Source organism: Cibotium barometz, chromosome 23 (assembly GCF_041138505.1).
Source record: "Cibotium barometz isolate CiBa-2024 chromosome 23, ASM4113850v1, whole genome shotgun sequence".
NCBI lineage: Eukaryota > Viridiplantae > Streptophyta > Polypodiopsida > Cyatheales > Cibotiaceae > Cibotium > Cibotium barometz.
This window is the reverse complement of record NC_141068.1, coordinates 94,019-117,799: the sequence shown is the minus strand read 5'-3', so window position 1 is coordinate 117,799 and position 23,781 is coordinate 94,019. Positions and strand designations below refer to the sequence as shown.

General features: G+C 39.2%; 1 protein-coding gene and 1 pseudogene across 1 annotated transcript; both read left to right on the top strand.

The window, feature by feature from the left end:
• Positions 1 to 11,168: 11,168 nt before the first annotated feature.
• On the top strand, positions 11,169 to 13,132 carry LOC147625511 (uncharacterized; annotated as a pseudogene).
• A 2,355-nt stretch (positions 13,133 to 15,487) lies between these two features.
• On the top strand, positions 15,488 to 16,015 carry LOC147625510 (uncharacterized). The gene has a single exon (XM_086816991.1). It carries the CDS (start codon positions 15,488 to 15,490, stop codon positions 16,013 to 16,015), a length of 528 nt encoding a protein of 175 aa, XP_086673117.1.
• The last annotated feature ends 7,766 nt before the right edge of the window (positions 16,016 to 23,781 follow it).

Sequence of the window (23,781 nt, the reverse complement as noted above, 5' to 3'; positions counted from 1 at the left end):
CTTTGTGCACACACACCATGTTCATGTGTAGGTATCACCCACCATAGATTTGCTTCCGCTCATTAGGTTTATCTTTGATGTAGCTCTTGGATTCTTCTTCATCATGGTTCTTCACAGCAACATTTTGATGTAGACATGGCTTCTCTTTTGAAGCGGGCGCTCAAGCAAATTGAAACAATTTTTCAGTCCGACCAAGCGCTCGACCTGATTTAAGACATTTTTCGCATCCGCGGCCAACCTCACGCCGATTCTTCCTGTCTCTGGCACCCCCGCGCTCGCCGTGCTCACTAGCGACGTTTCCTACGGCCATTCCTAAAAGGCCAAAAATCCTTTTGTGTGCTTTGTTTTGTTTGATGCTCCACTAAGAGCCACCCCGCACAATTTTTTCTAAGAAATCATTCACACCTAAAAGTCACAAAAAAAATAATAATTTTGGAACACATTTCAAATTCCAAAGAAAATCATGTTTCAAGCAGCCCTTTGTTATCGCGCTGAGCATTTTGTGAACAAATGCGTGTATGTGTTGGCTTGTATCACCTATGTTATTTTCTCATATCACTCCTCATCAGCCATGTATCATTTGAAATGCGTTAATGGAGTTGATTCAATGTGCCTAATATGTAAGGGACTAGACACTGCCACCTACAAGGATGGTAAGACCTTCCCATATGTGATGTTTGTGCATACCATATTTGTTGGAATCTATGCTTGTGATCAAAATCAAGGTTGTGCTTCCATTTCAAAAGAGAAGCCATGTCTACATCAAAATGTTGCTGTGAAGAACCATGATGAAGAAGAATCCAAGTGCTACATCAAAGATAAATCGAAGGACTACTCAAAGGTAAAAGACAAAGGCAAGGGTCCCCTATGTTGTTAAAAAGCACTCAATTTGTTGTTGTACCTTCTACCCCTATTTCGTGTAGGGAAGCTTTGTGTTGAGCTTACCCTGATTTTGTGTGTAGGGGAGGCTTGTGTGTGCCTACTCCATATATTTGTGAGGTGAGGTTTTGTGTGCCAACATCTGGCAATTGTGTACCAACATCCTCTATTTTGTTTGAGGGGAGGTAACTTGTGTGAGTGCCATATATCTTGTGAACAAACAAATATATCTTGTGATGTGAACAAACAAATATCTTGTGATGTGAACAAACAAATATATCTTGTGAACAAACAAAATAGCTCCGTTGAATAGCCCAATGCCTAATGGGAGACTTAGACCCCATAGGTAAGGCAATCACCTATCCTGTGTTTGTGTTCGTAAGCCACAAAGGGGAGGATTGTTGAGGTTGTGACTTAGCTCACACACCTTCCCATATATCCCACATAAGAAGGCTTTATCTCCTATTATCCCCCCACATAGTGAGGATTCTTGTACTAGACCTATATAAGAGGTCATTTTGGCAACTGTACCAAATCCCAAGTAGCATTCTTATGCAGTGAATCCATTTCTGATTGCGTAGCTTATTCCCACTTAAGCTTGTCATCTCTCAACATAGCTTCTTCATAGCAAGATGGCTCCCCGCAATCTATCAACATGACATAATCTAGAGATGGAACAGGTTGAGAAATCCTTATGGACTTCCTCAAAACTAGCTGAGCCTGAATAGCCAGTTGTTCCACTCCATCACCATCAACCATGGGTTGATTTTGTTCTTCAATAATAGGTGCTTATTGTCCATGTTGTGCTTTAGCCCCCTCATGTTGAGGTTGTGACTTAGCTCACACACCTTCCCATATATCCCACATAAGAAGGCTTTATCTCCTATTATCCCACAGTGAGGATTCTTGTACTAGACCTATATAAGAGGTCATTTTGGCCATTTGGCAATCAACAAACTAATCAATCAAGTTCTAAGTTTGCTTCATTTGAGTGCAATGCTCTAAGCTTACTTGTGAATCTCCAATACACACACACACACACAATCTCAAGATCGTGTTTATGAGTCCAAGCTAATCTATCTTGGAACCTAATTCGCTTGAGATACACTTTGTGCACACACACCATGTTCATGTGTAGGTATCACCCACCATAGATTTGCTTCCGCTCATTAGGTTTATCTTTGATGTAGCACTTGGATTCTTCTTCATCATGGTTCTTCACAGCAACATTTTGATGTAGACATGGCTTCTCTTTTGAAGCGGGCGCTCAAGCAAATTGAAACAATTTTTCAGTCCGACCAAGCGCTCAACCTGATTTAAGACATTTTTCGCGTCCGCGGCCAACCTCACGCCGATTCTTCCTGTCTCTGGCACCCCCGGCGCTCGCCGTGCTCACTAGCGGCATTTCCTACGGCCATTCCTAAAAGGCCAAAAATCCTTTTGTGTGCTTTGTTTTGTTTGATGCTCCACTAAGAGCCACCCCGCACAATTTTTTCTAAGAAATCATTCACACCTAAAAGTCACAAAAAAAATAATAATTTTGGAACACATTTCAAATTCCAAAGAAAATCATGTTTCAAGCCGCCCTTTGTTATCGCGCTGAGCATTTTGTGAACAAATGCGTGTATGTGTTGGCTTGTATCACCTATGTTATTTTCTCATATCACTCCTCATCAGCCATGTATCATTTGAAATGCGTTAATGGAGTTGATTCAATGTGCCTAATATGTAAGGGACTAGACACTGCCACCTACAAGGATGGTAAGACCTTCCCATATGTGATGTTTGTGCATACCATATTTGTTGGAATCTATGCTTGTGATCAAAATCAAGGTTGTGTTTCCATTTCAAAAGAGAAGCCATGTCTACATCAAAATGTTGCTGTGAAGAACCATGAAGAAGAAGAATCCAAGTGCTACATCAAAGATAAAGCGAAGGACTACTCAAAGGTAAAAGACAAAGGCAAGGGTCAACTTGCAAAAAATGAAGACCCCTATGTTGTTAAAAAGCACTCAATTTGTTGTTGTACCTTCTACCCCTCTTTCGTGTAGGGAAGCTTTGTGTTGAGCTTACCCTAATTTTGTGTGTAGGGGAGGCTTGTGTGTGCCTACTCCATATATTTGTGAGGTGAGGTTTTGTGTGCCAACATCTGGCAATTGTGTACCAACATCCTCTATTTTGTTTGAGGGGAGGTAACTTATGTGAGTGCCATATATCTTGTGAACAAACAAATATATCTTGTGATGTGAACAAACAAATATCTTGTGATGTGAACAAACAAATATATCTTGTGAACAAACAAAATAGCTCCGTTGTATAGCCCAATGCCTAATGGGAGACTTAGACCCCATAGGTAAGGCAATCACCTATCCTGTGTTTGTGTTCCTAAGCCACAAAGGGGAGGATTGTTGAGGTTGTGACTTAGCTCACACACCTTCCCATATATCCCACATAAGAAGGCTTTATCTCCTATTATCCCACATAGTGAGGATTCTTGTACTAGACCTATATAAGAGGTCATTTTGGCCATTTGGCAATCAACAAAGTAATCAATCAAGTTCTAAGTTTGCTTCATTTGAGTGCAATGCTCTAAGCTTACTTGTGAATCTCCAATACACACACACAATCTCAAGATCGTGTTTATGAGTCCAAGCTAATCTATCTTGGAACCTAATTCGCTTTGAGATACACTTTGTGCACACACACCATGTTCATGTGTAGGTATCACCTACCATAGGTTTGCTTCTGCTCATTAGGTGTGTGTCTCTAATTACCTTTCACCTCATGCACATGTCCATCCTCTTGAATGATAACCTTTCTTATCTCCACAAACGATATCCCATCTCCCCAGAAGCACCATAGCCAAGAAAAATACATTTCTTTGACTTGGGAGGAGCCAACTTGTCCTTAAACTCCTTAGGAACATGGTAGAATGCCTCGCAACCAAAGTCAAAGGGTTGGCCAGAAGCTGTTGAAGCTGACTCTGAGCGAGTGTCATTCCCTCCAACGTGAGTTGGTGTGCTCTTTTCAATGCTTCGTGGTCCCTTTGAAGCACCTCTTTTGCTTTGCTTGCCGCTTCAGCCTTCTCTTGATGCTCCTTGCATCTTCGTCTCGCCAGTCATCTGCATCAGCTGTGACTTGTTGATAAGCCAGTTGTAGTTCTTTTAATGTCCTTTCTTGCTTGGCAAACATGGTGCGAATAACGTCCAATTCAGCATGTACCTGTTGAAGCTCTTTTTCTGCCAAGTTTTGCTCTTTTTTCCGCCAAGTTTTGCTCTTTTTGGCGATTTAGGTACTCATTTGTGCAAGGTGCTCTTGCATTGTGGCATTCCAAGTTTTGCTCTTTTTTCGCCAAGTTTTGCTCTTTTTGGCGATTTAGGTACTCATCTTTCATTTGTGCAAGGTGCTCTTGCATTGTGGCATTCCATGCATCTACATTGAATATAATTGCCGTGCTTGAAGAAGCATGGCCATTGTACTAGTAGGGCGTGGTTGTGGCATTGGCACACTGATTGGCATTGTTAAAGTGGAGGTGACTGGGATTACTTTGATGGAAGTTGATACTGTGACCTGCTCTGGCAGAGGTCTCTTCATTAACATATCCTCTTCCATAGGTTCTATGACCACTGTGGGATCCGACGGGGCATCCCTTGTGCCTGTAGGCTCGTCCATTATTTCTTTAATTTGAACTTCCATTGCAGTAGGTTCATCCACTTCAATTCCTAGCTCGGGGTACGGGAATTCCCCTGATAATCTTTCATGCTCCGGTAGTAGTTCTTCCAAGTGGTCCATGGGAATAGGTAGAGGCGGAGTATCTGGCTGAGCAAAAGGCCTGTCAGCTCTATTCTTCGTTCGCAGTTCAGTTCTAGCCTCTTCTTTGGCTTGAAATTCTCCTCTTGCCACCTTTCTTCCTAGATTGTGGAGCCTAGTGAACTGTAGATAAGCATCTGTGGTCTGCTCCACTTCACTAATTCTCACTCTAAACCCTAAAACCTAAACCCTAAACCCTAAACCGGTTGCTGCTCCACTTCACTAGTTCTCACTCTTTTGGTGGACTTGCCACTCCTGATAGCTTCACACACTCTTTGGTATTCCGCTTCTTCAGAAAAGATTTTTTCTTTTGCCTTAGCTTTACCTGGAGTTGAGCCCATGGCTACCTGCTTCTTGCCAATGCGAATAATGATATGCCTTTGGCTTTCCTCTTCTTGTGGTTGCTCTTGATCTCTCGGAGGAGATGTCTCTGTAGTGGCAGACCTTGTGCATGTGCTCCTTTGTAGCTCTTTTCTCCGTTCTTGCACTTCTGTCAACACTAGATCATCATTCAGGATTTCTTTTTTGTCATCCCTCATTCCCAGTGCTTCATAGGCTATTCATGTCAAAATTGTGCCATTACCAATGTATCTTGTCTTGGCATAGCTCTTTGTAAGGGCGGCTCCCTTTAGATCTTTCAAGGTTTTATCCCCGCAGTCTCCATGGATCATGCGATTATTTCTGTATGCAGTTGTGAAGACAAAGGCGAGGTGAGAGTGAGGGTGGGTGTACTTCTGTGGTCTCAGCACATGGAAGTACTGTTGGTGAATCTGGAGAGCTAATTTGACCTGAGACTCTTTTAGATCAGCATATACGCTCTCTCCTGCTCTATGTGTCTTGAAGGTGGATGCTCTTTCTTTTGTTGTGAGCTTCATTGAACTGGTGTCATAGCCACCTTCATTTAGCTTAAGTGCTCGAACCACCAAATCTCCAGTAATACTTACCTGTACCTTCTCTCCATCTTTGTCCGTCAAAGTGCAGGTGCCATCTTCTTCCAGTGTATCCAACAACTCATCCGCTCTGAGGGCATCTACTTCGCACGGCTTCATGGCGAAGAAATTGTCAAAGCCAGTGAGTTTGTATATATGCATGCATTCTTGAGATGTTTGGATAGGGTACATTGTTGGCGATGCATACATGATAACCCTCTCTTGCCCTTTTTCATCTCATTGAAATTAGCCTTTATGGCGTAGGCGTTGTGAGCTGCTAGCACCTCTTGATCTACGTAGCACTTTTGAATTACTTCGTTGCGGTACAGAGAAAATGGTTGAGAGGCCTGCTTCTGGGAAGTGACTTCTTGTCGCTTCTTGTGGTAGACCATTGACCTGGAACCAATGTGTGAAGTGGGGCTTATCCTGTCAAAACAAGCATGTAGATTTAACTGATCATTAGCTTTTAAACTTCTCCAAAGCCCTATTTTGTGGGTTAGCCTTAGTAGATGTGCATGTTAGCAAGTTAGTAGGCGCTTCCCTTCGTCGGATACGCTTAGCTGAGCCCAGCTGCGAATCCATAGCCTGCTACCACTAATTTGCTTATAACTTGCACATAACTTATTTAACTGAGATGGAAATTGTACCCTTGGATTGCTGGAAGATGGTACATCAAAACCATGAGGTCAAATCTGCCATGTTGACAATTTTGACACAAATGCGTTTGTGTCAAAATTGCACATTTTTGTAATTTTGAACATAGCAGCATATTTCCTCAGCTGTCCTGAGTCCTAATATGTCTTTCTTTTCTTGTTTGAAGTTTTTTTCTTGCTCTGAAAGAGCGTTTCTAGCTTCCACTTTGACGGATAAAAATCTGGCTTTTCCCTTAGCAAATCTTGTCCAATTTTGAAACAAAACCTAGCTTTGAGCTGTCCAATGTATACACAAGCCAGCCATGATGTCAAATTTTGTAGATCTGACATTTGTGACACAAACACGTTTGTGTCACTTTGGCACATTTTTGCTTTTCTGAGCTTGGCATCTGTTTCACATGTCTCCCACATGCTATGGTTCAAATTTGGTATCTTTTGGATGTGTATACCCCCTTCAAAAATCAGTTTCTGCGTTTCTGAGCGTTTGTTCTAGTTTTTGATGATATTGGCTCTTTTTGAGGTGGCAACTTGAAAATTTTTACATCGTTAGTTCCACCTATGTTAGATCTACCCTCCCATGTGGTTGGATGTGAGTTTGCATCCACGGATCTCAGTAGATTTGAGAATCTATGCTATGGAGCCTTCTGAGCAAAATTGGCATTATCTGCTACTCCACTTGTCATTTCTCACATGCAAACACATTTTGATGATCCCCAGGACATGCTAGACCTGCTGATTATGTCAGATTTTCAAAAGTCCACCACTTTGACACAAACGCGTTCGTGTCAGCAGAGAGATTTTTGCATTTTTTCTGCTTCGTCTTGTTCCCCTTATTTCCTGGAGTCCCCCGATACCTTTGGTTTTTTATTTGGCTTTTTGGATCTCACTTTAAGAGCTATTTTCCATTTTGACACTATTTAGGTTTGTTGGACCTAATTTGTTTCGTGCACTATGTCTAGGCCTTTTTGACGTGTGTAGTGCATGTGCATGTGCTTAGTAAACAAGCTGGAAGGGGCTGTGTGTGTACCCAATAGTAGTAGTGTCCTCGAGAGCTCTGTAGCTGCTCATAGTCTCCGTGCACACTCTGTGTCTGATCTACTCACCTAGTAGAGCAGATCTCTAGTGAACAATCGCTCACCGTGCTCTGTATGGTGCCCTTGAATAGTGTGTGAGTTTGCTCCAAGATCGGTAGAGCAGGTAGAGAGTAATAGAGCACCGAATACTCGCACTCAATCTCTCACTTTGCTCTCACAAAATTAGAATAGTGAAAATGAGCTAGCTATTTGGCTTTAGCCCAATAGACACTTACCCCTTCTGCCTGTTTTACCCTTACCATTGAGCTGATTGACTTGCAAAACCTTAAATTTGACTGTATATATGCATATTGCTGGCTTTGCAGTCACTTGGCAATTCGGTAACCTTCTGCCATTAATAACTTTCCGTCCCACCTTCTCTGTTGGCTTCCAAACTTCATCGACTGAGTCTCTATCTTATCTAGGTCCGGCGTTTGAAGACCGTTCTCTTTTTTGAGCTTGTCTTGATTTTTTAAAGAAAAAAAGGCTAAAAATAGTAAAAATTACTAGAAATTCCAAAAAGTATTACCTACTCATACTAAAAATTATACAATTATATACAGAACAAGCACTATGCTTCTTCTCACAGAGTTGACTTTTTCAAGATTTTTTTTGGAAATATTATCAAAAGCTTTTTTTTAATAATAAAAAACTTATTATTATTATTATTATTTTAAAAAAATAATAAAAAAAGCTTTAATAAGCTTTGGGTTTTGATTTTTTAAAGGGGAGGGCGATTTTTTCATCGGCTGGCTGCAGCGCAGCCCCCCCGGGGTCTGCGCGCAGATGACTGAGAGAGGGAGAGAGTAAGAAGTTCCCTCTCTCCTACCTTCTTTCCTCTCCATCTTCTCCCTTCCATTTCTCTCTCTCCTCCCCTCTCTGTTAATAGAGGAGTTAACTTTAATCATTTGATTAAAGTTTTTAATTAAACATTTCTTAATCATAATTAACATTAATTATGATTAATGTTAATTTTAAAAATCCCTTTTAAGAGAAATTCTCACAGAAAAAAGAAGAAAAAATCAAGATTGAGAGGCGGAGAGGATCCCACGCACATGGGAGAGCATTTCATGCATCAACATGCTGTCCCTTACTGCATTTCAGCAGAAAATTGATAGAAATTTGATCGCAAACCCACGAAAAAACTCGTAAAAATGTATAAAAAATATATTTTTAATCAAAAAAATGCTCTAAAAATTCTTAAAAATTCTAAGAATTTAGGGAATCCATTCTACCAAAAATATCTACCATAAAATATGTGGTATTTTTGTAAAAAGTTCTATTAATGCTTATTTTAAAGCATAAAAATAGAAAAAAATAGCAGTAAACTCACGGATTCCCCCGCAACGTCGATTCGTCCATTCAATTGAAGTAACATGCATTCCAATCACCATATCGACAATCCATGTGCAATTCATCAACACAAATCAACAAAATAATATTTTTATTAGTAAATATTAAAATTTACTAAAAAAAATCAACGACAAATCAAATAGAGATTGCTCTGATACCACTGTTAAAACCCTAAGATCTCTCTAGATAATTGTTATGCATAAACATGCATAAATCAGGCATAAACTCAACCACCCAACCACCCCTGAGCCCAAGGGATGCACACATGAATTATAAATGAAATACATCATACCTCTACCACCGTGATGTCCCATACCATCAAGAGGTATAACTCCAATCCAATAGCATGTTGCTATAGTGTGAAATGGTAGATGAGTAGATATGGACCTCTACATAAGAGACCATAGCATAAGCCTCCAAGCCCCCAAGCCTCTAAGCCTCCCTTGAGTGTGCTCTATCCCCCTATTATATAGGAGGGCCCTCAAGTGACTCTTGACTCTTCATTTCCCATGTGTGACCCTTGGATGCTTGACCCTAACCTTAACCCTTAAGGTTAGTCCTAACCCATGCTCCACTAGAGCTTGTTCCCATGCTCCCATGCTCACAAGCCGAATGTGGGTTAGCCTCCTAGTATATGCACACATAATGTGCACACATAGTGTGGGTTAGCCTCCTAGTATATGCACACATAATGTGCATATAACATAGCACACATAATGTACATGTAACACCCATGTACTAATATCCTTAATAATCCCATCATTGAGAGTCTCTATACTCTATTGACAAAGGCTTGGAGGCTTTGGAACATCGCGGTCTCTCTCGTTTATTGTCGCACTCAAAAGGTTTGACATTCGTGCTCTCTCTCCATTTTGTGCTAATTCAAACTAGTTTCTTTCATTTCATTTACATATGTGTGACATTCGTGCTCGCTCTCCATTTTGTGCTAATTCAAACTAGTTTCTTTCATTTCATTTACACATGTGTGACTGATCTTTTAGACATTCGTGCTCTCTCTCCATTTTGTCCTAATTCAAACTAGTTTCTTTCATTTCATTTACATATGTGTGACTGATCTTTTACTCAATTCATCACCTCTTTGGTGGTTTTGGCTCCACAAGTGGAGAAGGTCTCCTTGTGTAGAGCGTTGTTTGGGTGGATGCTTTGAAGTACTAAGAAAAAACTACATGCATATGAAGTGGTTAGTTTGAAGGAAAGCAAGGGAGGAGTCTTAAAGTGGATTTGTATACATGTTTTGTGTTTGTGTATGACAAAGAGAGAGTTGATTTAATCATCCCCATCATCACAAAATTGCGTTGTTCATAAATAGCTTCTCATCTTTTGTATGTGTTTTAGAGTGTGTGTGTGTGTGTGTGTGTGTGAGGTTCGGTTTCCTTACTCTCCCATAAGGTAAGGTGGTGCTCCCTATATTGTCTTCTTGGTGTGTGCATGTTACTCTTTTAGTGGGTGTTGGGCTCTTGGGTTGGTATAGAGGCTCCATCCCAGTTTTCCACTCACCATTAAAATTGGTGCCCCCACTGAGGAACTTTCCAAATGACCTTTGGTGCATGATTTCATGAATAACGACGGTGGATTGAATTATTTTCCTTTTCATTTTGCACAAAACATTAGAGTAAATGTTTGCATAAGTAGAAAGATTCACTTCTAGCGACGCATTGTGTACATGTTTGGTCCACAAAGGCTAGGAGAAATTCTAGCGTCTCCTAATCCAGTTATCTTGCCATTGATTAATTATGAAACATCCTTCGATGTTCACATTTTTATCTTGTTTTGAGATAGGAGAAAGAGCAACGATATGGCTTCAACAAAAAATCAAAAGGGCACATGAACCAATCGGAGCTAATTGCACCTCTTAGACCCATCACTCTCGTCAATCTGTGCACATCATTGTTACAACTAAGTTAAGATTTCAATCCACAATAAGACACTTGTTTGGACCCACATGCTTAGCTGAGATCAATTCCTCTGTAAACCCTTTTATTTTACCTATGATCAAGTATGAGATAACATTTTATGTATATATCTTTATTTTAATCTAAGACATCTTTGGTAGTAACCATTTGTGTATCATTCTAAGAGTTTTTTTTTTTAAAAACAACAACAATAACAAAATGGCTAGTGCATTTCCAACCTTTCATGGTAAACAGGGAGAGAACGGTCCAGAGTTTCTTTGATAGCCTTGATTTGGCACACTTGATATCAGGAAGAGATCAAGGCCAAGTGAAGCTTTGAGCCTTTCCTCTAGTGCTTAAAGGAGAGGCTAGGACATGGTATGAGGCTCTTTCACCACACATAAAATCCAATTGGGGAGGGCTATGTACAGCCTTTTTGGCCAAGTTTAGTCACGGAAATACTCCTGAAGGGATTTGGTAGTGCTTATTTTAACATAAACAAGGGACTCTTACTGATTATCCCTCTTATGAAGTTACTTTCTTAAATGTTTGGGATAGATGGGTGGCCTCGAAAATCACGGGGGTGCTCCAAACTTCCTAAAGAGGGAGAGATTTATTGCAAGTTTGTTTCCATAATTAAGACTCAAGGTAGAATTGAAATTCCCATCCACATTTGAAGAAGCAAGAGAGATAGCCACTGCTAAGTTCAGAAAGCTTAACTTTCAGGCCCATAGAATGGGAAATACACTAGTAGAAAGAGAGGAAATAGAACGCCCGATAGAAACACAAAGGAGAAGTCAAACCACACAACCATTGCAAGTAGGAGAGACGTCTCAACAAGAGCTCTTACAATGACTAACCCAACAAATAGAGAATCTCACCTTGAATCTAGTACAGGAACAGCAACAACGAAATCAACCTTATGAGGGGAATCATAATCAAGACAAGCCCAAAAGAGCTAAGATGTTGGAATTGTAATGAGTCGGGTCATGGCATGTACAATTGTCCGTGACCTCCTCCACTTATGGTTCAACAAGGTGCTACTCCAGCTCCACAAATCCTTCAATGACCACCACCACCACCACAAAATCCTGCTTACATTCCCCCCCTTCCACAAAATGAAGGAGAACAAGGAGTCAACATCATCAAGTTAGAGGAGGCAAGTGATGAGGTTCCTTTGAACTTTGATGTCAGCAGAGAAACGCACAAGGGCTCATAACAAGGATGAAGACATGGAGAGTGAGGAGACAGAGACAACCAAAAAAGAGAGAAAGAAGACAAAGAAGGAAGAAGCTGAAAGCAACAAGAAGCTGAAAGCAGCAAGAAGAGAAGATCAAGACAAAGGGAGATTGGCATGGATGATTTTCCTCTTGGAAAGGATATGGAGCCTTACAACCTCTTGGGCAACTTGCAAGACCAACGTCCAAACATCTCTTGGCCTCAGCTCCTACAACTCTCACCCAAAGTTCGAAGGCAATGGCCTAAGTTGGTAAACACTAGGTTGCCTAGAAAGAAAGCCAATGCTTCTTTAAAAGTCTTGGCTTCAAGATTACAAGATGATGTAGAACCCATTATTGGCGCCTATGCAGAGGGTAGAAAAGTTTCCAATGTGTATGTTGATGGAGGGGCACAAATGTGTGTAATCACAGAAAGAGTAATGAATCGGCTAGGGTTAGAAATCACAAAGTCATCCAATTGCCAAGCTAGATCAGCAACAAATAGCTCTAGTGTCAAATGTCTTGGAATCATTGAGAATGTAGAACTTTCTGTTTGCAACATCAAAACATGTGTGGATTTATATGTCATGCCAGCAAAGGGGGAGGGCTACCCTATCACTCTAGGGAGGCCTTGGCTCATTGCAGTTAATGCAGATCAAAAAATGGGGAAGTGGGCAACTTGTCCTCACAAGAAGGGTCGATCAGTGGTGTATGACTTGCGTGAAGGAAAGCAGCTAGACCTCAATTATGAGACCACGGTTTTGATGAAGAAAATAGAAGCAATAGTGAAGAAAGCCTATACTCCAATGAAGATGACGAATCAACCAGTGAGGAAGATTCTTCTCTCGATGTGATGGGAATTGTCTTCAACACTGAGGAGGTTCAAAGCTCATCACCACAGTCAAAGATAAAAGAAGACTATGCTTCCCCTAATGAAGAAGATCACCAACTTGAAGAAAGGATTAAGAAGATGCTTGCAAAGGACCTTACCCATGAAGAGGAGGAATCTTATATCAACATGTTGAAAAGGTATCCTTATCTCTTCATCACAGATTACTCATCACAGATTACTCACAAATAAAGGGTGTGGATGTGATCAAGCATCACATTGAACTAAAGCCAGGATCAAAGCCTGTGGTCCAGAAGCTAAGGCGACTTGGGACAGTACAACAAGAAGCTCTCTTTAACAGAGGTAAATAGATTGCTTAAGGAGGCTGGTTTCATTTACCCTATCTCCAACTCAGAATGGGTATCACCGGTTGTTGTCACTCCAAAATAAAATGGAAAATGGAGAGTTTGTGTTGACTATAAACCCCTCAATGCATCAGCAAAAAGAGATCACTTTCCTCTTCCCTTCCAAGATGAAATATTAAATGAGGTGGCAGGCCATGAACGCTACACTGTATGTGATGGGTACTTGGGCTATTTCTTCCAGATTAGGATAGCAGAGGGAGATCAACATAAAACTACATTTATCACTCCTTGGGGTTGCTTTGCATATCAAGTTATGCCATTTGGGCTCACAAATGCCCTAGTACTTTCACCAGATTCACAAGCTTTGTCTTTCAACCATTCTTTGGAAAGTCTATTCGTGTATACTGGATGATTTTTGTATCTATAGTAGTCGGGTTCTTCATTGTCAAAAGGTAGAGGAGGGTCTTCAACGGCTTAATCAATATGGGGGCCAGCTTAGCCCAGAAAAGTGCCATATTGCACAATCAAAAGTGACACTACTAGGCCATGTGGTTTCTTCCCAAGGCATCCAGGTGGATCCCTCTAAGGTGGAGGCCATTATCTCTTTGCCACCACCCAAGTCAATCAAGGAACTAATGACTTTCAATCACAAAGCTAGGTATATGTCTCGCTTTATATCTATTGGTAGAAATCATTTCTCCCTTGCATCGATTGTCACATCAGACTACATTTGAGTGGGCAGAGGAACATGAAGAATGCTTCAATGAGATTAAGGAGGTGCTTAGCTCTTTACAAACTATAATGCCACCTAATCCTAAGAGCACCTATTATGTCACACCCTAGTGTGGGTCATGAAGCTATTGGGGTAGTTCTAATGCAAAAGGATCCTACTACTACATACATGCGGCCTATTTACTTTGCAAGCAAAGTGATGACTTCAGTGGAGAAAGGCTACACCGAGATTGAGAAGGTGGTATTTGCCACTATAGTTGCAACAAGAAAGTTTAGGTCATATCTCCTACCTTCCCAATTTGTCATACTCACCCTGGAGCACAATCTACCATATGTCATGCAACATACGAGTCTTTCATCTAGGATTGCAAAGTGGGTTTTAGAACTCCAAGAATTTGACTACACATTTCAGATCGAAGATAGCACCAGGGCAAGCCTTGCAAACATTCTCACATACAAAATGAGAGAGAAGAAAGAAGATTCGACATCCAAGAGCAAGGATTCAACTCACCTCAACAACTAGAGCTTGTTGGGGCACATACCTTGTTTTTTGATGGGGCCTATCAACGATCACAAGACAAAGAAGTAGGAGGCATCATCATTATAGATCCTCACAAGGAAATCATGGTAAAGAAAGCAGTTAGCCTATTGAATGTCCATTCAAATAATGAAGCTGAGTATGCTACACTAACAATGGGACTAGAAGTGTGCATAGAGCTTGGCATACGAAAACTCATAATAAAAGGTGATGCTTTGTTAGTCAATCATAAGGCAAATTCAAGGGACTTGGGCATGCAAGAACTTCACCTTATTTGAATGGCTTAAAAGGGTTAAAGATTTGATGAAGGAATTTGAAGATACACAAGTACAACACATTGTAAGGATCAACAACAAGGAAGTAGACTCTCTTGCTAGTGAGAAGTTACAAGCAACCATAGGAGCTGTAAAATTGGATCAACCAAAGTATCAAGGTCAAGAGGAGCTACAAGACATTCTCTCCTTCTTGGAAACTGGTGAGTGCCCTAAATGATTGGATAAGGTGCAAAAACATACCAACTCATAGGGGAAGATTTGTATCACAAGGGAAAAGACTTAGTGCTAAGGAGAGTGCCATGTGTAAAGGAAATTAAGGAAATTCTTCAATCTTGTCATGATGATGTTTGTGGTGGACATTTTTCTCAAGAAATCACTAGTAGGAAGATTCTACGAGCAGGGTTCATTTGGCCAAGCTTACAACAACGTGATGTCCAACATTGGTGCAAAACTTGTAAGGCATGCCAAGTGGCAAGAGATAGGCGACTAATGTATGAACCTAGAGTGCCAATAATTTCTTATGGGGGCCTTTTGAAAAGTGGGGAATCGATGCCATTGGGCCACTCCCTCACACAAAGATAGGGAAAATGTTTATCATCGTGGCTACATGACTCGATGGGTTAAAGCTACAAGCACCACACGAGTCACAGCTGAAGAAGTATCAAAGTTTGTGTTTGATCATATTTGTAGCAGGTTTGGTACACCCTTGGAGATACTCTTTGATAGAGGTCCAGGTTTTAGAGCCAAGCTTTTGGAGGATCTCTTAAGAAAGCTTAAGGTGAAGCATGTCCATTCCACACCTTAGTATCCTCAATGTAATGGTCTTGTCGAAAAAGTAAATGGTGTAATATGCAAGATTATTACTAAGACAACCCGCATGACTGGGACAAGCACTTGACAGCTGCACTATAGGCATATAGGATGACCTCCTTCAAGGTATTTACTCAGTTTACCCCTTTTCATTTGGTTTATGGCCAAGAGGCACTTCTCCCCATTGAAGCAGAATTGACAAATTTGCAACTTCTTCCAAAAGCTAAGGAGGAGATGAGTAGCACTTTAGATCAAAGAATCTTGGATTTGCAAAGGTTAAAACTAGATAGAGAAGACTCCATCGACTATTACATTGCACAAGCAACAGATCAACGGGAAAATATCAACAAGAAGCTAAAGGCAAAAGGGTTGGAAGAAGGAATGATGGTTCTCAAGAATGACAGCCGACTTGACTTTCGCCATGACAGCAAGTTTTTACCTAGGTGGGAAGGGCCATTTCTCATTGAGAAGAAATTTGATAATGGGAGCTACAGACTCCAAGATCTTTCAGGGAAGGTCCACAAAACTAGGGTTAATGGTTGGAGGCTCAAGCCTTATCTACAACTAACAAATCCACTGGCTCGTTCAACTTCACCAAGTGCTGAAAGTCCTCACATAGGTACTGGAGTAAAAGAGTGAATCTCACTCCTCCAAAAAAAAAAGAAAAAAAAGAAAAAAGACACCCATCGTTGGTCTAGTGACATCAATGTCTCTAGACTAGGGGGAGAGCTAAGTATGAGCCATGCAAATTTGCAACCTTAAAATGGCCGCACCTTATGAGAATCCCCTGAGTTTTTACATAGTTATTTGTAAATATATTAATCACTTTTCTCTCCATCTCTCTCTCTCTCTTCCTCCCTCTCACTCCTCATACTTACATATTCTCTACTCATCCATTTTATATTTAATAAATATTTTTTATCTATTAAATAAAATAGTATTAACATAAAAAAAGACTATGCTATGCTTACTTTCATATTTATATCTCATATATATGTTTTCACTTGTATATATACGGGGGATTTTTTTTGCGAGCTTTTTTTGCCGAGCTTTTTGGAGCAATGAACAAGGAGTCCGAGCTTTGCAAAGGACCATGAACTTACTATGAGCTTTGTAAAGGACCAAGAACTTACTTACATATAAATAACAAGCTTTGAAAGATCAACAATATAAATTTCAATCTTTTGATCCACATCATACTTATTGATATAATTACATATATTCATATATGTAACTCAATTCATGCACCTCATACATATACACATACAAAATATACATATACATACATACATGCAAGAGCTACCTACATACATACTAACATATATACATACATACATACATACATACTTTCTTACTTACTTAAATATAAAAAACAATCCTTTAAAGATAAAAAATATATATATCGATCTGTAAAGTTCCTGTGAGATCCCCCTGTTCCCACCGAGCAACGGATTCGGGTACTAGCAGCGGAAGTAGTACTTCTCGCACGGGACAGGGGTCCCACATTCGGGGCCTCGTCACGGATATCCGGACAAGAGACTAATCCGTCGGTTTTTCCAAAACCGAACCCGGAAAAACTCCCCTTACCCGGAAAGCACGGGCGATTCCACCAGGATAATTTTTTTTACTCTAACGTAGTCAAGATCATTACTGATCACGCTGATCCAACTGCACCTATAAAGATACTTGGTCGGATCAAGGAAGAAACTTGCACTTGGATCATTGGGATCAACGCTTTTTTCCCCATCAAGAGGCACAGCCGTTGATTCCTATCCATAGAACAATTACTATCCGGGACTTACTTCATTTATCGTAATAACAGAAATTGAGTCTCGGTTTACGGATCCATCAGTCCAGCCTAACCCCATCCGATCCCATGGGTTAGCCAACCGCCCAACCACTGTAGTGATGGGATCCAATTTGGAATTTGGTTAGGTTTTGTCCCGGGTACCAAGGAAAAGAGTTCCAAGGTCCCCTAGCCGGAATTTCATGCAAACATAAAACTAGCCACACCACTTACACACCCAATATGAAAATTGCCTTTTTCTTAGCATCAGCTAACTTTAAAACAATCCTTTAATGAAACCATAGTACCACTGATCACAATCTCCCAATTTATCCAGTTGATTCATAATTTCCCATCATTCCTTCATCAGAGTATCTATGGCATCATTGGCAACTAGAACGCTCACCACCTGTCCACACAGAGGCCGTTTCCATAGTTCCTAGCCCATAATACTCGGCAATATAATCACTTATCAAGATGGACTCTCGTTGAAGATCAGCAAGATCAACCAACAGATCCATATAAAAGAGCCATGGACTCATCCGTTGAGGACCAGCAAGGTCAGTCAACCAGATCCATGCCCGGTTTCACAAAACAACTCTTACTCCTTGTTCCAATATCTTCCTCGACGCACGCGTGGGTATCCTGGGCGACCCAGAGCCCGAGCACCGTATGGTCAGCACCCTCTAGGATCCTTCGCAGGTGACCTAGCGCTTCACTCATAGGCCGCTTCCTTGGTCCCTCATCCACCGTACCGGAAGCTCACCATTTTAATCGAACCGAGGCTGGTCAAGACCTCGGCCGACCTTGCTACGCGAGACGTCCTTCATTGACTCTCCGTCAGCAGTTGCAACTTTATCAGTTAGGTCTCCACGACCTTAATCACAAGACGGTCAAAATGCTTTCCCAGCATTCTTGACATAAAACAGCCATTTACAAACAGCATTTACAAACAGTTTACAAATACAATTTCTATATTAACTCTCATTTTTCCACATTATCCCACATGCAATCCACATTACTTATTCCACATTTCATTTATATGTGTACTCATCCAATCATATCATTTTCCATCTCTTCACTTCAGATTCCTTCACATCACATATCATATATTCACATCCATATCCACATCCATACATCCACATCCACATCCACATTCACATCCATACATCCACATCTACATGCTTATCTCCATTTTCACATCCTCATTTATACATCCACATCCCATATCCACATTCATACATACACATCCATATCCACATCCACATGCATACATACATCCACATCCACATTCCCATTCACATATATACATCCATATCTACATGCACATTCACATCCATACATCCACATCTATATCCTCATTCACATCCATACATCCACATTCATGCATCCACATCTACATGCTTATCTCCATTTTCACATCCTCATTTATACACCCACATCCCATATCCACATTCATACATACACATCCATATCCACATCCACATGCATACATACATCCACATCCACATTCCCATTCACATATATACATCTTTATCTACATGTACATTCACATCCATACATCCACATCTATGTCCTCATTCACATCCATACATCCACATTCATGCATCCACATCTACATGCATACATCCACATTCATACATCCACATCTACATTCACATCCATACATCCACATTCATGCATCCACATCTACATCCATACATCCACATCCACATTTACATCCATGCATCCACATCTACATCCTCATTCACATCCATACATCCACATTCATACATCCATACATCCACATTCATACATCCACATCCACATCCACATTCACATCCATACATCCACATTCATACATCCACATCCACATCCATACATCCACATCCACATCCACATTCACATCCATACATCCACATCCACATCCACATGCATCTTATCATATCTTATCACTTCCCATATCTTTTATGCATACCTCTATGCATGAAATTCAATTATGCTAAAAGTAACACTTTTATAATAAGATATTCAACTTTTATGCATACCTCTATGCATAAAATCCAATATGATAAAAGTAACACTTTTGATATAAAAAAATTATCCTTTATGCATACTTCTATGCATGAAAATTAAAAATGATAAAAGTAACACTTTTGATATAAAAAATTTTCCTTTATGCATCCTTCTATGCATGAAAATTAAAAATGATAAAAATAACACTTATAATATAAAAAAATTATCCTTTATGCATACTTCTATGCATGAAAATTAAAAATGATAAAAGTATCACTTTTGATATAAAAAATTTTCCTTTATGCATACTTCTATGCATGAAAAATTAAAAAATGATAAAAGTAACACTTTTGATATAAAATTTTTTCCTTTATGCATACTTCTATGCATGAAAATTAAAAATGATAAAAGTAACACTTTTGATATAAAAAAATTATCCTTTATGCATGATATTAAAATTCAATTTCTCCATGATTATAATGAAATTCTTTCAATTAATCTAGGATGATAATTCCTAGAATATGGTAGGAAGTCCTCTTTTTATGCTTTGAATGAAATTATTTTATGCATAATTTTTATAAAAATTTTGCCATAGCTCCGCTGCTATGACTGATAAATCTCAATTTTTTCTAAGGGATAAAGCTTATCATTAAGGAAATGATTAAAATGATCTCTAATTGGATCATTAATCTATAGTGGATTGAATCATCAATATGCCTAAACTAAAAGCATAGAAAAAAGCCATTAAATTGGCCTCAAGCATAGCTTAATCTTGGGTTAAGGAAAAGCTTTATGAAAAGCTTGATTTGGATTGAGAACGGGTCATGAGTATGACCATTTCTTGAGTGAGAGAGAGAATTTACATAAAAATCATTAGAATTTAAACATAAATGAAAATTAACTTCAATAGCATTTATTAACTTATGTAACTCTTCACTACTATTCAAACTTCAATAGTATTTAAAAAAAACCATACCAATTAAACTTCTCAAGCTTGAGAGGGGTTGAGAAGAGAGAAACATTGAGAAATTATAGAAAGATCAATATTCACTAATTACCTTACAACTTGCTTGATTCTTTGTTCACGGTAGAGGCCCCCAACCAATCAATTGGTTAAGTATGTTGATGGAGCCACTAATGGGGATTGAAGAAAGAGGGAAGCTCCAAAAACTAGTGAATTATTAAATGAATTCACAGTTCTTGGCTTAGGTGGAGTAGAGTAACGATGCATAAACACTAACTATTTTTCAACAAGGGGGAGGCTTCTATTTATAGAAAAAATTGAGCTCCTAACCAAACAAACTGATTCTAGAATTTTCTAAATCAGTTTGGTCAATATTTGACCATTTTTAGGTCAGTTAAGCTAACTTTTTGGAACTAGACTTGAATGAGGAGAGAGGAGAGATGAAATATCTCAATTTTTATGAGTTTAAAACTCATTCAAGCATGTGAAATATGCACCTCCTTTAAAGAACTCCCCTTCCTTACATATGTGTCATAATGGAATCATTTTAATATTGCTCATAGTTTTTTTACTAATAAACCTTGTACATTTTCAACTCTTCATCTTATGTGAAATATGCACCTCCTTTAAAGAATTCCCTTTCCTTACATATGTGTCATAATGGCATCATTTTAATATTGCTCATAGTTTTTTACTAATAAACCTTGTACATTTTCAACTCTTCATCTTATGTGAAATATGCACCTCCTTTAAAGAATTCCCTTTCCTTACATATGTGTCATAATGGCATCATTTTAATATTGCTCATAGTTTTTTACTAATAAACCTTGTACATTTTCAACTCTTCATCTTATGTGAGCATTTACTCATTTTTGGATACCCAAAATATCTCATATTTTTAATATTGCTCATAGTTTTTTACTAATAAACCTTGTACATTTTCAACTCTTCACCTTATGTGAGCATTTACTCATTTTTGGGTATCTTCTTTTTACAAATTTGGATTTATCTCTTCCCTACACATGGATTGATGCTATTGGCCCATAGGAACCTTAATTGGACCATAGTCTAAAGATTTCTGAAAATCTAGACCCTTAGACTAAGGTTCTTTATACCTATTTCCAATTAATTCCAATTGCACATTGGAAAATTCTTTTTGAATTTCTGTTTCAGGGGAACTCATCTGAATTATAAGAGATATTTTTCTATCCAAAAATATTCAAAATCTGAATATTCTCTCTCTAGAATAATTTTTCTCTCTCTAGGCTAAAATAGTTAGCAACAGGGTCTTTATATTTCTGAAGAGAGTTGATTACAGGGGAAGATACTAGACATCAAAAAGGGGTTGGGGGAGGAATCTTACATTCTACCTCACTTAAAAAACGCGAGATGTCCTCATCTCGCAACTTGTGATAATTTCGCAAGATTCACGAATATGAGACTTAGAGAAAAATTTTAATCAAGATTAACCACCAAGATAAGTCTTAAAGAGAGCAAGATTCAAAATACGAACAAGATTTAAACTTTATTCATTCTCGGAACTTATACAGTAAAGATAGAGGAACACTTTACACTTCCATAAGCCCGTCCATCATATGATCACAAAAGCAGTCCTCACAAGCTGCACAAGTATAAGGTAACTCATCTATGGGAATGATTCTGTGGGTTATTGCTGCGCCTATCTCAGTGGTATGAGGTGTTCTAACAAAAGGACCTCTGAGAGGCAAGCCAAAAACGGGGTAAAGGCATATCTTCTCATGAGGAAGAAAACACGCCAGTAAGAAGACCCGCTCAGAAAACCCAGGATGCCTTGATCTCATGACGCAGTAGTATCGGGGACCCAAACCCAAAGCTTCAATAACCATGGCCAAGCGAACATTGTTACGAAAGTGCTGCTGACCCCAGGGTGTTACCCTAGTTATGTCTTGATAGGTCCGCCATTTTGTCTGCGCTACAGAAGTTCCCAAGTGAGGGAAAAGTGAGCGCTCATACTGCTCTATAAAATCTTTCTTCACAGACTCCCTTGCGTCTTGAAGGTGAGAAATCATTAGGGATAAAACTAGTTCTTGTTGCCAAGCCATGAAGGAGATTAAGAAAGAAAGGAGATCGATGGAAGTAAGATTACTGTGAGCGACAAGTAAAAGTTACGACTTATATAAAGGAAGGAGCTAGCGTAACTTAGAAGCCAACGGTAACTTGCCACTGAAGTTTTACCGTCTTTCCATGATTTGGGTTTGACACATTTTTCTATAGAAGGCATTAAGAATTTTGAGATGAAGAGATAAAAGAAGCTTGTAGGCTAAGTCACCTACTTTCATTGAATTCAGATATAAGGCTCACAATATCTGGGGGATAACTTCATATACTCCCCAAGAGATAAAGAACTTCTTTTGGGCCGTACTCGAATGAAGACCAAAACCTTGATATCCAAAACATCGATTCTCACTTCTGAACTCATTGTTCTGAATCCTTAAAACAGGTGGGACTCTTGAGAAGTATTCTAGGAAAAGGGTCTTCCTTTGTTAAACAGAACTTTCTTTTATTTTAGAGAGGGAATAATTATAAGATCAGAAAGGGAGATTCTTACTCCTGTATACCTCGAAGGCTGGGGAGGAATCTTACAGTTCCAAACCATGAAAATCTCGATTACAAAGTCTTTGATCCACATCATACTTATTGATATAATTATATATATACATATATCTACCTAAATTCATACACCTCATACATATACATATACATACATACATATATACAAGAGCCACCTACGCAGCACTAACATATATACATACATTGCATACATACATACTTTCTTACTTACTTAAATATAAAACACAATCTTTTAAAGATCAAAAATGTATATATCGATCTTTAAACTTCCAAACCATGACAATCTCGAATACAAAGTCTTTTGATCCACAAATTATAGCATTCTAATTATAGCATTCTTCTACATGTCATCCCGACCTAATGAGAAATCTCCCAGACATGCTTTGGCTACCTCCATGTCATTCTCTATCCCCATATAGTGCCTTTTTAACTCTTGGCATGCACGTCCCAAGCCTCCACATCCCGCAAAAACGTCCAAGACACTATCTCCTTCACTTGAGAAGGTCTCCACTAGCCACCTACAATGAAATACAATCATAAACGTGCATCTAAGTATTTTGAAAAAGTAGCTATGAAAATGACCAGAATGAAAATTATCTCACCTAAAGAACATAAGAGATCTTTCTGCACCACCTCGAATGTAGCGCTCCAAGACCATTGTGCATTGGAATGGATGCTTCTTATTCTTCTCAAAAATGAAATTTTGTTGAGCATTGAATAACTTCTTTGAAACATTTTGCCCAGCCTCACGATCAATAATAGGGACATGGCAATTTACTCGATAGAACATACTAAGCGCCAATGTATCCACCTACCATAACGAGAAAACATTATGTTTGGATATCCATACCACATAACATGTATACACAAAGGGAAATATTTCAGAGATTATGACTTACCCGTTCTCCATTGTCATACAAATAACTTGATTCCACATGAACAGACATTGTTCGATGCATGACCAATCCAACTTTCTTTCCCATGGAATATATTTTAGGAAGTTGATCCATTAGACTCAAACACACAAACCAACCCTCATCAGCCACAAAC

Coding starts and splice junctions, on each gene's coding strand:
- LOC147625510 (XM_086816991.1), top strand. CDS start 15,488: ATGACCTCCTTCAAGGTATTTACTCAGTTTACCCCTTTTCATTTGGTT.